The sequence below is a fragment of the Kogia breviceps genome, chromosome 7 (assembly GCF_026419965.1).
Source record: "Kogia breviceps isolate mKogBre1 chromosome 7, mKogBre1 haplotype 1, whole genome shotgun sequence".
Lineage (NCBI taxonomy): Eukaryota > Metazoa > Chordata > Mammalia > Artiodactyla > Physeteridae > Kogia > Kogia breviceps.
The window spans coordinates 116078915-116094499 of record NC_081316.1 but is presented as its reverse complement, the minus strand read 5'-3'; the positions used below and the strand labels follow the sequence as shown (position 1 = coordinate 116094499).

The 15585-nt window shown below is 37.4% G+C and overlaps 1 protein-coding gene across 4 annotated transcripts in view; it reads left to right on the top strand.

The window, feature by feature from the left end:
• The window catches only part of ARHGAP32 (Rho GTPase activating protein 32), a 274258-nt gene that overhangs the window by 246630 nt on the left and 12043 nt on the right, over positions 1–15585 (top strand). For all 4 annotated transcript variants that reach the window (XM_059069744.2, XM_067039316.1, XM_067039317.1 and 1 more), the window contains 6 exons: positions 3249–3393; positions 3845–3927; positions 11186–11293; positions 11950–12095; positions 12722–12917; positions 14696–14841. In XM_059069744.2, the coding sequence (XP_058925727.1) occupies positions 3249–3393; positions 3845–3927; positions 11186–11293; positions 11950–12095; positions 12722–12917; positions 14696–14841 (824 nt within the window). The remainder of the gene's footprint in view (positions 1–3248; positions 3394–3844; positions 3928–11185; positions 11294–11949; positions 12096–12721; positions 12918–14695; positions 14842–15585) is intronic.

Below are 15585 nucleotides of genomic sequence, written 5' to 3'. Positions count from 1 at the left end.
AATTTCCAAGGCTTCATTTGTGACCCAAGATGTGATCTATCCTGGAGAATGTTCTGTGTGCACTGGAGAAGAAAGTGTATTCTGCCACTTTTGGATGGAATGTTCTATAAATATCAGTTAAATCTATCTGATTTAGTGTGTTATTTAAAGCTTGTGTTTCCTTATTTATTTTCTGTTTGGATGATCTGTCTATTGGTATAAGTGGTGTGTTAAAGTCCCCTACTATTATTGTGTTACTGTTGATTTCTCCTTTCATGGTTGTTAGCATTTGCCTTATGTATTGAGGTGCTCCAATGGGTGCATAAACATTTATAATTGTTATATCTTCTTCTTGGATTGATCCTTTGATCATTGTGTATTGTCCTTCCTTATCTCTTGTAACAGTCTTTATTTTAAACTCTATTTTATCTGATACGAATGTTTCTACTCCACCTTTCTTTTGCTTTCCATTTGCATGGAATATCTTTTTCCATCCCTTCATTTTCAGTCTGTATGTGTCCCTAGGTCTGAAGTGGGTCTCTTGTAGACAGCATATGTATTAGTCTTGTTTTTGTATCCGTTCAGCCAGTCTGTGTCTTTTGGTTGGGGCATTTAATCTATTTACATTCAAGGTTATTTTCAACATGTATGTTTCTATTACCATTTTCTTAATTGTTTTGGGTTTGTTTCGTGGGTCTTTTTCTTCTCTTGTGTTTCCCGCCTAGAGTAGTTTCTTTAGCATTTGTTGTAAAGCTGGTTTGGTGGTATGAATTCTATTAGCTTTTGCTCCTTTGAAAAGCTTTTGACTTCTCCATCGAATCTTAATGAGATCCTTGCTGGGTAGAGTAATCTTGGTTGTAGGTTTTTCTCTTTCATCACTTTAAGTATATCCTGCCACTCCCTTCTGGCTTGCAGGGTTTCTGCTGAAAAATCAGCTGATAACCTTATGGGGGTTCCTTCATATGTTATATTTTGTTTTTCCTTTGCTGCTTTTAATATTTTTTCTTTGAATTTAATTTTTGTTAGTTTAAGATGTGTCTTGGTGTGTTTCTCCTAGGGTTTATCCTGTATGGGACTCTCTGTGCTTCCTGGACTTGAGTGACTATTTCCTTTCCCATGTTAGGGAAGTTTTCCCCTATAATCTCTTCAAATATTTTCTCAGACCCTTTCTTTTTCTCTTCTTCTTCTGGGACCCCTATAATTCAAATGTTGGTGCGTTTAGTGTTGTCCCAGAGCTCTCTGAGCTTGTCTTCAGTTCTTTTCATTCTTTTTTCTTTATTCTGCTCCTTGGCAGTTATATCCACTGTTTTGTCTTCCAGCTCACTTACTCGTTCTTCTTCCACAGTTATTCTGTTATTGATCACTTCTAGTGTATTTTTCATTTGTTATTATGTTGTTCATCTCTGTTTGTCTGTTCTTTAGTTCTTCTAGATCTTTGTTAAACATTTCTTGTATTGTCTCAATCCGTGCCTCCGTTCTGTTTCTGAGATTCTGGATCATCTTTACTATCATTACTCTGAATTCTTTTTTTTTTTTCAGGTAGATTGCCTATTTCCTCTTCATTTATTTGGTCTTGTAGGTTTTTACCTTGCTCCTTCATCTGATGTATTTTTTTGCTTTCTCATTTAAAAAAAAATTTTGTTTGAGTGGGATTGTATTTCTGCCTTACTGGTTGTTTGGCCTGAGGCTTCCAACATGGGAGTTTGTAGGCTGTTGGGTAGAGCTGGGTCTTGGTGCTGAGGTGAGGAACTCCATGAAACCTCACTCCGATGAATATTCCCTGGGGTCTGAGGTTCTTTGTTAGTCCAGTGGTTCAGACTCAGAGCTCCCACTGCAGGAGCTTTGGCCCAACCCCTGGCTCGTGAACCAAAATCCCACAAGCCATGTGGGGTGGCAAAAAAAAAAAAAAAGAAAGAAAGAAAAAAAAAGAACAATAACAAAGTAAAAAATAAAATTAGACTGGGAAACTAACAGATGTGTTAGAAAGGATATAAAAATAAAAATATAGATGAATCAACATCCAGAAGATACCTCAGTACCACAATAGTAAAAAAAAAGAGGAGGAGGGAAAAGGAAAAAAATTTTTTTTAAAGGGAGAAAAGGCCTTGGCTGTGGAGGGCAGGGCCTAAGGAAGGGCGAGTTTTGGGCAGTGGGCGGGGCCTATGTTTAGGACCCACTGGGCTGGAAAAGGCCCTGGTGGCTGTGGGGGCGGGGGGCTTAGGCTCAAGGAACAGAAGGTCTCAGAGGGCGGGGGCCCTCACCTGGGAGTCCATCAGGCTTCCTGGGCTCTAGTGGGTGAGGCAGCTGCTCCTCTCTCCTGCTCTTCCGGTCTGGGAGGCTCCCTCCCGCCTGCCTCTCCTGATCTCCCTGCCCTCAGGGGTGCTGATCCTGTCTGGCCTCTACTTCTCCTCCCCCCTCAGTCCCCCTGTGTCCTACTCGTTCACTTGGGGGTTCCTCCTGTCTCCTTGGGGTCAGAGCCCCCCACCAGCAGCCGGCAGGTGCCCTAGTTGTGTGGAGATGCTAACTCTGAGTCTTCCCACACTGCCACCTTGACTCCCTCCTCATATTGATTCTTGTACTGAACAAGGTTTCAATCTTTAGTTTCGGACACAGCAAATATCATATTCAGATTGTCCACATACATTAATCCTCTAGGTTCATAAGTGGTCTCATGTCTGTAGATTAATATTAGTTAACCTCCTCAGAGTGAGCTTAATCTGCCTTAGTGTTCTGAGCACGATTTTTATTTCAGTCACTTTAATGCTGCAGATTTTGCTTTCTTTTAAAATTTGGTGCTGGCTGGGAATTGCTTTATATTGTTTCTGGCTTCCTTATCCCTCTTCCATAAGGCATTCCTGAACTGTACTTCTTGTACCTGAGGAATTTCTGCACATAGTCATACATGGACCAGCTGCCATTCAACTCTAGTTCTCAGAATTGCCAAAACATTGGGTATTTAAACCATTAGGAATTAGAAGTCCTGTTTTCAGATCTGTGTGGTAAGAGCTGCTCTTTCACACACATTTCAGATATTTCTGTCCATTTTAATATTAAAGCTATTCCCTTAAATTCCATTTAGAAAAACACTTGTTTCATGATTTGATTACTACTGAAGTCCAAATATAACTTCTATGAAATACGTTCATTTGAAGAAAATATTAACTCACTGAGGTAGAGGTTAATACCTTGGACCTTTCCTTTCTGTTTTAAAGTCATATTTACTTTTCTTTCAAAAAAATAGTTTTGTTGTCTCTCATCTATCTTTTTAGCCATGAATTTGACTCTGAACATGTTCCCGACCTGACAAAAGAACCCTATGTTCAAGACATCCATTCCGTGGGCTCCCTGTGTAAGCTGTATTTCCGAGAGCTCCCAAACCCTTTGCTCACCTACCAGCTGTATGAGAAGTTTTCTGTGAGTACAAGTCACGGTTAAGTCAAGTTCTGTTTGGAGTTTTGCTGTGGTTTTGTTCAAAACGTGTGAAGATTGGTTTGGTCACATGAGATGGTTGTATGAGGAAGAGGGGTCCTTTAACGAAAATAAAAACACTGTACTGCTAGCTGGTCCACAGTCTTCACTGTTTTCACCTTTTCACTCTTTTCGGTTTCTGACTTTGAGCCACTAATCTTATAACCCTTGATACTGGTTATCATAAAGTTTTAAAAATACTATCTTTTAATGGATTTCAGTGTCCATATAGTGTGGAAACAAAGTTTACGTCCTTGAATACTACATTGTTTTTCCTTATAGTTCAGCATCAAAGAGTAAAGTCAAGTAATCTCAAAGTGAAACTGAATTGTAAATGAAGAACTTTCATTTTTACCAGTAAAGCCTAATAGTTTATTTTGCATTATGGTTGTTCTAGGATGCTGTTTCAGCAGCAACAGATGAAGAAAGGCTGATAAAAATTCATGATGTCATCCAGCAGCTTCCCCCTCCACACTACAGGTAAACCACATGTAAAATACCAGCCAAAAGTAGAAGTCAATTGTGTAAAAGTGGGTTCTGGGGTTTCTGTTTAAATTTACTTGGAGTTCTAACTATTTAAACTTCTGTTTTTCCATACATTTGTATTAATTTGTCTTTGTATTCTCAGGGTCTGGCACGGTGCTTGGCATCCAGTAGGCACTTAACAAATGTTGTATGAATGAATGAACAAATGGATGGTTGACTGGGCCTGTTTGTTCGTTTGTTTTTTGAGACATTGAGAAATTGCTGAAGGTAGTGGGTGTATGACCACAGGTGTGAATACTTTGTGAATTGCTTTGCTTAAATCCAAAATATTGACACAGTGCTGGGTGCCTGCTTACTTGTTTACCCAGAAGATGACCCTTAAGGAATCTTCACTTTTTAAAATTCCTTTTTTCTTTTTGCGGTTTTGTAAGGGTGATTTCCATTGCTATGTCTTCTAGCTCGCTAATCCCTCCTTCTGCTTCAACCAGTCTGCTCTTGAATCCCTCTAGTATATTTTTTAGTTAGATTATTTTATTTTTCAGCTCTGTAACTTCTGATTGGAACTTTCTTATATTTTTCTCTTTGTTGAAGATCTCTCTGTTCATCCATTCTTTTCTCAAGTTCAGTGAGCATCTTTATGACCATTACTGTGAACTTTTTTTTTCCAGTTTTATTTATTTATTTTAATTTTTGGCTGCGTTGGGTCTCTGTTGCTGTGTGTGGGCTTTCTCTAGTTGCAGGGAGTGGGGGCTACTCTTCATTGCAGTGCACAGGCTTCAGTAAGTTGTGGTACGCGGGCCTCTCGCTGTTGTGGCGTCTCCCCTTGCGGGGCACAGGCTCAGGACGCATAGGCTCAGTGGCCATGGCTCACGGACCCAGCCGCTCCGCGGCATGTGGGATCTTCCCGGACCAGGGCACGAACCTGTGTCCCCTGCATCGGCAGGCGGATTCTCAACCACTGCGCCACCAGGGAAGCCCTGTTGCTGCTTTTTAAAACCCAATTTAATTTGTATGTTAGCTTCGACTCTCAGAAATACTTTTGCTATGTCTGAGAAGACAGAATAAAATGGAGGATGACTGCCGTTTAGTAAGAGAAAGAAAATGGCATAAATTACGGATTGATTATAATGTACAAAGAAGCAAAAAGATAAAATTTTAAAATTTCAGTTATTGACAAGAAATTAAATTCAGTAGATGTTTTAGTAATTCACAAATTAAGTAATTTAGTGCTGATCTTTTCAAAATGACATTGTTCATATATATATTTTTTTAATTGGCACTAAATTTGGTACTAAATCAACATGAAAATTTTCAATCAACGTTAAAAATCAGCACTTTTTTTAGTCAACTCTGTAGCTGTAAATGCCTGGCAGTTGAGTCAGGAGGTAACTCAGCATTGGCTTGTCCTGTTACTGTTGTGGCCTGTCTTAGGAGGAATGTGAGAACTTTGAGGGGGTCTTAAGGACCCACTGAAGAGTGAAAAAAAAACCTCAAAAGAACTTTTGTGAAGCAAGCTCAAGAAATTTAGGTGTTTAGCCCTGAAAAAGAAGGTTGAGAAGACAAATCTGATCAACACACAGTTATTAAAAAATATTTTTAAGGGGGACTAGGACTTTCTTTAACTTACCAGGAAAAGAAACCTAGCGCAATACAGATAATATTGGCTTTGGTAGATAGACCCAAGTTTGAATTTCCAACTTCATCACTTACTAGCTGTGTGGCCTCTCCAAGCATCAATCTCCATATATGTGAAAATACTAACAATACTTTCTGAAGAGGATGCTTTTTAATGTAATGAGATCAAATGTGTGAATGAGTCTGGCCTTTAATATATTTTTTAGTATAATGCGTAGCAAGACATGATTAGATTTAAGCCGAGGCTTCTGTATAGTTTTACATGAGGTACTACGTGAATATCTTTTCTCTCTAAATTAAAATGGTCAATATAACTTATGTATATAGTTTTAAAAAGTCAAACGCTTATGCATAGCTGGCAGCAAAAAACCAGCAGTTCTGGGGCTTCCCTGGTGACACAGTGGTTAAGAATCCACCTGCCAATGCAGGAGACACGTGTTCGAGCCCTGGCCCAGGAAGATTCCACATGCCGTGGAGTAACTAAGCCCGTGCGCCACAACTACTGAGCCTGTGCTCTAGAGCCCGTGAGCTACAACTACTGAGCCCTCATACCACAACTACTGAAGACTGCATGCATAGAGCCTTGCTCCACAACAAGAGAAGCCACTGCAATGAGGAGTCCGCGCACTGCGACAGAGTAGCCCCTACTCGCCGCAACTAGAGAAAGCCCGTGCACAGCAACGAAGACCCAACACAGCCAAAAATAAATAAATAAAATTTTTTAAAAAACCAGCAGTCTCCTCTCCCCGTTCTAATTTCTCTTACCCAGAAGTTATTATTCTCAACTGTTACTCCTAGAGTTTACTCCCCTGTTTCTAAATAGCATGCTCATGTTTTTATTTCCTGGTTTTTCATTTTTAGGTATAATTATTTGCCTTCATTTTGTGGTAAATGAGGATGTAGCTGTAACTCCCCTCCCCCAGTAGCACACAAACACACGGCCCCTTCTCTCCTCTTCCTAGTCTGGTTGTATCAGCATTTGGTGTGCAGCCGGAGTTCATTTTCTGTGTTGTTGTAACTCCTTAACTGTTATTCACAGCTGCATCTAATAGTATACTAGGATTTTATTTCCCTTTTGGGATAACTGTGTTTTCATGGAGTGATGGCCTGTTTTTGGTTTGCTGAGTATCTGTTTATTGCTAGTCTGTCCCCTGTCTCTTTCACAGAACTGTGGATGTTCTCTTAGTTGTATTTCAACACATCAAGCAACCTTTTAAAAGAAATTTTTCCCCATGAAAACACTCCTCCTGGTGCCTTGTGTCCCACTGCTCCGTCTGGGTTGATTGCTCTCTGGGTCTCCACGCAGCTCCAGCCCTTCACCTTCCTCCTGGAAATTCCCTCCATCACTTTCTTAATGAGTTAGATCCCTTCTCTTCTGGATCTCTGGCTGTCACCTTCCATGTTTTACTGCCAGCTTTCCTAGTGTACATCTTCAGTAGCTCTGTGAGAAAAGGTGTATGGGAGGTAAATGTTTTGAGACTTTGATATGAAAATGCTCTTATTCTCCTTGAATATTTGACTGATAGTTGGCTATAGAATTTTAGTCTGTAAATAGTATTTTCCCATAATTTTGATGGTATTACACTATTGGCATCTAAGCAAAAATGCTGCAGCAAAGTCTAATACTAGAGTGCTACTTTTTTTTTTTTTTTTTTTTTTTTAGAGTGCTACTTTTTTATATGATCTATTTTGTATTGTGTATATCCTTTCTGGATGTTTTAAAATTTAGAACATACCTAGTGGTCTGTTTCCTTAGTGACTCATCTTGGATTGGGTTCTTTTTCATTCTTTGCTCTGGTCACTCACTCGGCTTTTTTGGAAACTTCTGAGAAATGTTCTTGTATTATTTCCTTGATGGTTCTCACTGCAATGTAAACCTCATCCCTTTTCTTTATTCTCTTTCTGGAATTGTTTTAACTCTTGAACTAACTCTTTTAGTTTCTCACCTTCTCTGTCAGTTTCCACATATGGGTTTCCTCCAGTCCATCTCATGATTAAAAAATTTAAAAAAAATTACTTCTGAGAACTAACTGCCTGCCTTCCCTTCCTCCTGCTCTTTCTTGTTTCTCTGAATGTTTCTCCTTTATAGCATCCTGTTCTATTCTTATTTCATGGATATATCTCTTCTCTCTGTGAGAATATTATTGGTAATTACAGGTTTGGTTTTGTTTTAAATTGTTCTCTTATCCTCTCCGTGCTGGTTTCTTCTTCATTTGGCGGCTCATCTTTATCAAGACTTTGCAGAGAAAGGTTTATATATTAAGGTTTAGGTTTCAGAGAAATCTTTTTAAAATCTTGTTTTATAAATGTTGATGGCATTTAACTTAACTATGAATTAAAATAACCTTGCATAAACAGTCATAGAAACACTTAACATTGGCTTTAGGTAAGCTTATAATTCAAATGATATTAGTCGAAGTATTCAGTATGTTAGCCAGAGAAACTTACTGTGCCTTGGACATTAATCATCAGTACGTTTTACAGAGGGAATTGAGAGTGTTATTGGTTAATCTTGTGGGTGAATTAAGAGAACATCAGTAAGAAGAGTAGGAAGAAACCCTATCATATCATACAGAGAGAGAGTATATATGTGTGTATATATAGAGAGAAAGAGTATGTATGTATATATTATATGTGTATATATATGTGTATATTATATACATAAATGTGTATATATTTCTCATATAGTGGAGTACAAATGTCTTCTATATATTTTATATTTTACACAAATAATCGCCAACCATTTGTTTTATTTATATTCCTTATATATTTATCCCCTGTAGTATAGTACATTTATATCACCTATTATATATAATTTCTATATATTATAGAAATTATAATGTAGGGCTTCTGGAGCCAATGGCCTGTGTTAGCTGTCTGACCTTGTGACCTTGGGCAAGTTCCTTTGCCTCTCTGGGTTCAGTTTCATTGTCTGTAAGAGAGAGATAATAGTACTTTTCTCATAGGATTGTTACAGATATTAAAAGGAAAGCACTCAGAACAAGGCTTGTTAAATAATTACTATTTATATGAGTTAATAACCATTATTATTATCATTGTTATTGTCTGCTGTGTATCTTTATGTTTTTACTTTGTTGTGTATTTTATCTCTACAAACACACATACACAGAAACATAAATGTGTGTAAATATATATATATATAAATATGATCACACACATATATATATTTCCTACTATATTGATACATATAGCTTTTTACTATATTACGCTTATCTACTGTACTCTTATTTCTATTTCTTCTACCAAAGTATATATTCTTCTTTATTATATATATATTTCTTAATAATATATAGATATTTCACAGGAAATTACATGTATAGCTCCCTTGCTGTCTATTTAATCTTCCCTCTTGAACATTATGTACCTTTCCTGCTATATATTATATATTGTACAAATATCCTTCTATATGTTTTTTATATTTACTGTATTGCCTATTCTAGATATAACCCCTCTAAAGTATAAGCTCCCTGAGGTCATGAATCCTGTCTTATCACTGTATTCTCAGAATAGAAACCTTGCACATAGTAAATGTGCAGTTATATATTGCATATGCATTTTACATATTTTGTACACTATATATTTTATAGATTGCTGATATATGTCTATGTATATGGAATACGTATATCCTAATATTATCCTCTTTTCTTCCCATGTGCATTATATTACCTACCATGTATGCCCACCTGTTCACTGTATACATATTTCCTCCTTGGCATCTATCTCCTATGTAATATGTTTTTATATTCTAGTTTCTTCTATGTAATTTGTGTATCTTGTATTTCATATATCTCTTTTGATTAAGATTTTAACATTCACATTTTCTAATTCCTTAATTGTTCTTGAAAAACATGATTCTTAATAGTGTTCTTTCATGTGAATGGGCCATATGTTATATAAACCTTTCCCCTAATTTGCCTATTTAATCTATATTTGTATGGTGGGAGTTTTTTCTCCAATTTTGAACACTGCTATGAGGACCATCCATTTACCTGAATCTTTTGGGGAATCAAGGTTATTTTTTAGGATAAAAACCTGGGAATTCTTAGAAATCAAAAGATCTTAAAAGTTTCTTCCCAACATAAAGCAGTTTTCAACTTGTATTCCATAAAAGTATATGCAGTTTATACTCTGCTGAATATGAAATGCTCATTTCATGGCACTCTGACTAAAATTCTCCTTTAGCTTGTAAAAAATCTTTACAATTAGATGTAAAGATTTACAGTTATATGTAAATCTTTACAATTAGGTGTGTGAATAAAATGGTGTCTTTTGTTTTAATTTGCATTTCTTTTAAAATACATTTCTGAACTGTTTTAATCTTTACCTTCCTTCTTCTACTCCTCCGACTCCAAATAATAAAATTTTACATTGTGTTCTGAATACATTTCTCAAGCTTCTTGTCTCTACATTGTCTCCAGGCCAGCCTCACTTCTGTCTGTGTCTTTCCTTATTTAACTTGTACAGAAGAGGGACTGAAAATTATCCCTTTTTTTTTGTCAGCTAGAGTAGATACTCAGTGTTATTGACGAGCACAGACTTTGGAGCCAAGCTGACCTGGATTTGATTCCAGCACCGCTTGTCTCTGTAACCTGGGCCCATAAAATGGGGGATGGTAACACCGTGCTTGTGGGGTCTGTTGTGAGAACTTGGTGAGATTCCCTGTAGAGGCTTCTTGAACAGTGCCTTGAGATGTTATCTGCCTTTTCTTAAATTCATGTCAGGCTCATCTGAATCTTGAAGGCTTATATGTTGACCACAATTTAACTTTAATTTCTGTTTCAAATAATAGTCTTAAAACTTCTGTCTCCTGTTCACTGTCTTTAATAGTTTTGTAAGCTGATAGGTAATACCTCTGTGTTTATCTGACTTGGCTTACATTTAAGTTGATCATGCTTTATTTCCCAAAACACTCTGTGCTATTGTTTCATCTCTATATATAAAAAATTATTTAAATAAATCACACTTAGAATGTATAAGATAAAGCAGGATATTAGGATTTGAAGTAGGCTTTCTATTCCAAGAGCATGTTATTTGTTCAAATATTTTCCCCCTTGGTACCTACTGGAATTTTTGTTTTAGCTCTTTTTAGGCTTGTGAAATGTTTTCTTTTACAGAAGAAAAGTTTAAATTCTTTCCTGTTAGCATGTCTGCTGCAAGTAGAATAGCATAACTTCTTGATAGTATTTGTCTAGAAACAAAATTTTGTGGAGGATTCACTTCACTGATGTCTCTGAAACTAAATTTCTAACAGGCAGGAGCAAATATTCCTAAAGATTTCTTTAAAACTAAGGCTGTTTTTGTTTTCTGAGCCAGTTCTGTCAGAAACTTTCATTTCTTACTGCATCTGCCTTAGACTTTTTTTCTTAGTATTCTGTAGATGTAATTATCATATATAAAATGTAGAATCCATAATATTCTGACAGTTCTGTAGTAGTAATATTCAAACCTAATAGGCAGCAAAAAAATTTGCTGGGATTTGTATGGTTTCTTTTTCCATTTTGCCATTGAAAACTTACAAGTTCATTAGTGGAGCTTTTGTGCTCTATACTGATACATGGTGTTTCTTTTTGTTAATATGTTGTGTTTCATTTTCCAGAACGCTGGAGTTCCTAATGAGACACTTGTCTCTGCTAGCTGACTATTGTTCCATCACAAATATGCATGCAAAAAACCTAGCAATTGTTTGGGCTCCAAACCTGCTAAGGTAAGTTGCATTTGACTTATGACCTGAAGTAGAAGCAGAGTGACCTTAAATAAAAGTAATTCATCAGTGTTCCTTAAGGATAATTTTTAAAATAAATTTATTTATTTATTTATTTATTTATTTATTTTTGGCTGCGTTGGGTCTTTTTTGATGCACGCGGGCTTTCTCTGGTTGTGGCCAGAGGGGACTACTCTTCGTTGCAGTGCGCGGGCTTCTCATTGCGGTGGCTTCTCTTGTTGTGGAGCACGGGCTCTAGGCATGTGGGCTTCTGTAGTTGTGGAATGCAGGCTCAGTAGTTGTGGCTCAAGGGCTCTAGAGTGCAGGCTCAGTAGTTGTGGCACATGGGCTTTGTTGCTTCGCGGCATGTGGAATCTTCCTGGACCAGGGATTGAACCCATGTCCCCTGCATTGCCAGGCGGATTCTTAACCACTGCGCCACCAGCGAAGCCCAAGGATAATTTTTAAAAGTAAAACTAATATGTTGTTTTTATGAGCATCTTCCTAAAACAGGCAGTCGGGGTTTAGCCAAGGCACTGTAAAAGTATGCTTTCTTCCTCTGGTTTGTCTGTGATTTACACATAAAGCAAAACATAATGAATGCCCTTTAAGACTGCTATTTTGGGGACCCTGTGATGGTAATGTTGTTTACCCCACAGATCAAAACAGATAGAATCTGCCTGCTTCAGTGGGACAGCAGCTTTCATGGAAGTGAGAATTCAGTCTGTGGTTGTTGAGTTCATCCTCAATCATGTTGACGTCCTTTTCAGTGGGAAGATCAGTGCGGTCATTCAGGAAGGGGCAGGTATGGCTCTAACAGATGTTGTTCACTACCAGGAACATGTATTAAAACCTCTACCACACTGGGAAACTGCATTTCTTATCTCAATTTAATAAATCTGTCTTAGTAGAAAGCAGCTAATTTATATCTGTTCCCCAGAATGCACAATATAACAGTTATTTTGTATGTTTTTAGTGACTACTAAGTATTAGACCTATCATGATCTAAGTTCAGGGCCCATAAAAAATGTATCATGTCACCTATTATTGATGTATATAAAGGTGTAATATAGAGCAGCAGAAGTAAAATTCCTTCCAAAACTAAAAATACGTGAATGATACTAGGCCTTGCCTAGAATCTTTTAAGAAAGGAAAATAGTTAAATTACTTAAGGAATTTTATATTTATATCTATCACTGTTAATAACCTGGTATGTAATCTCTGTTCCTCACTTAGTATAAGACTCTATTACTTTTGCCATTTAAAAAACTTAATGAAGAAAATATAAAACAACACAGAAAGGGAGATAGATGGATGGACAGATAAGCAGATTGTTTGTTATACACACCCACAGATATTTATATTCCCCCCCCACCCCACTCCCGTGTCATGACGTTTGACTCTCTCCATTGCTTTTTTTTCTTTCTAAAGCTTCTCTATCAAGACCCAAGTCCCTGCTGGTTTCATCTCCATCCACCAAACTGCTGACACTGGAGGAGGCCCAGGCACGAACACAGGCTCAGGTCAATTCTCCAATTGTGACTGAAAACAAATATATCGAAGTAGGAGAAGGACCTGCTGCACTTCAGGGAAAATTTCACACCATAATTGAGTTCCCACCTGAAAGGTAAAATTCATTTAGTCCTCCTCAAAAATGTTCATTTCATGGCTATTTGTTATTTTCTTTTACTTTTGTATTTTAGTATTACTATATTGATTCTGTGCCAGTCCCAGAAAAACCTGTTCCTTCGACTCTGGATGTTACTTCATAGGGACTGATGTGAATGATTCTCGAAAAGCATTACAACATCATGTCATTGTTGGAAAGGAGAGGAAAGTCTGCTGTACAGGGAATATTGTTAGGAAAAATGATACATTTCCTCTATGAAGGGTATCATTTTCTCTCTGAAATATGTTGTTGAGAAATTTGTTTAGAAATAAACGTTGCGACAGCTTATTCAAAAAACAGTGAATGGATAATGGCGTGACATTGGTTCCCATTGAGATCAGAGTAGACCAGTGCTCCCCACAGAGCATCTCCTGACCAGCAGATCATTCTTGGCCAGCCCCAACCCCAGACCCACTGAACCAGAACTCTGGGGTGGGGTCCCACAGTCAGTCTTTTATCAGACCTTCCAGGTGGTTCTGATGTATGACAAAGTTTGAGAACCACTGCTGTTCACTCTCTCAGTGTCCTTTCCAGATCCTATTCTCTGTTTCTCTAAAGAAATGATAATAACATGGTTTTTATATCTTCTTTACTAAGTTACTGTGGGAAGACTAATGTATGTGAGTTAATTTTGACCTCGGGTTACTGCTTTGGCTATTACATAGGAATGTGAGGACTTCAACTCCATGGATTTGGGTAGTACTAATGAAAGTTGGGAATTTATTTCCACATGTTAGTATACTTCTCTAAATTCCTTTCATTTCCCTTGATTAAAATGTCCTGACAATAGTAAATTAGAAATCTTTGTCATTCTAAAGGTTTATCTTCAGTTTCTTGAATTTACATGATACCTCTATAATTTTCTCAAAAACCTCTTATAGAATAGTAATCAAGAGTGTCGATGCTGGGATACAGATAGACCTGGGTTCCAACGCTGACTCCATTATTTACTAGTTTTACATTAAGGAAGTCACTTCAACTTCTTAGTGTCATAATTTCCTCAGTTGTAAAATGAGAATAATAATACCTACCTTATATGGTTTTATATAACTTAAATGAGATACTACATATACAGTTAGCATAGTGCCTGGCATTCAATGTATGTTAGTTCTTTTTCTTTTTCTTTTTTTTTTTAACGGTACGCAGGCCTCTCACTGCTGTGGCCTCTCCCGTTGCGGAGCACAGGCTCCAGATGCGCAGGCTCAGTGACCATGGCTCACGGGCCCAGCCGCTCTGCGGCATGTGGGATCTTCCCGGACCGGGGCACGAACCCGTGTCCCCTGCATCAGCAGGCGGATTCTCAGCCACTGCGCCACCAGGGAAGCCCAGTTATTTTTCTTAATACTTTTCTTCTTTTTTGGCTTAATTCTCTTTCCTCACAGCTAAAATCATTTTCTTCAACTCTGTTTTATTTTTAGAGTTTTAATATTTTCTTTTCCCAAATATGTCTTATTCTCACTTATTTCATGGATTGTGAGGTTAGATCCAAATATGAAAATCTGTATAAAATTTATCTTTGTGAAACTAGTTACTATTATTAAAATTCATACATTTCATTTTCATTTCCTGCTTTAGCTGCACAGCTGAGCCGCACTGGAGTGAGCTCTGTGGAAGGTGGAGGTTTACTGTGTCAGCTGGGCCTCTCCAGGCTGCTTGGTTCTTTCCATCATTTATTCATTGTCCATAAGTAAAGGTAGCACCTTAGGTATCTTAATACAGATTATTTTCTCTCATAGGAGGAGGCCTCAAAATAAAATGAAAAAATCTCCTGTGGGCAGCTGGCGTTCCTTTTTCAACCTGGGGAAATCATCATCTGTTTCTAAACGAAAGTTGCAGCGGAATGAGAGTGAGCCTTCAGAGATGAAAGCTGTGGCTCTGAAAGGTCAGTGCATCACACCTTCCCTTCTCTCTGCGCTGCAGGAGCCAGTTTGCCTGCAGGGCCACGCTTCCCAGCCTGTCATGCGCCTCTTCTCTAACTCATTCACAGACTCACCACATTGTTATAACAGGCTTCAACAGGATAGGTCCTAGTTGTGTTGTTACACGTGAATTGTCTTCTTTTACCAGTGCTTTATCCCCCAATACATATTATATATAAGTGTGTAGAAGTTGCCAATTCCTTTGGAAACTATATAGATTATATATAGTGTAAATGTGTTTAAAAATTCACAATATATTTATAATGTTTGTATATTGTTGGTAATAAAAAATAACTGCTGTGGTATTTAAACTTACTAGTCTACATATTATAGATTTTAAAAATGACAAAATCATATTTCAGCATGCCTCTAAGAGTTTATAAGTCTTATAAACAAGGTATCTTTTTACCAGATGATTCATTGATGATAATATCTTATGGGATAGATAAATCTATTACTGTGTTGTTGAAAGTACTGCTCTTTTAAAAATCATTTATATCTACTGATATTAACAGGTTCTGAATCTAGGAAGGAAAGTAGTGCTTAGTTCTTGGGTAATGTTAGAAATACAACATTCAGTTCATTTAATTCTCATTCATTCTGTTTGCAATCATGTACTAAGCATGTGCTAGATATTTTGATAGCAGCTTCTGCAGATAGAAAATTAAGACACCACCCCTGCCTTCCATGTCTTACTTTGGACATCA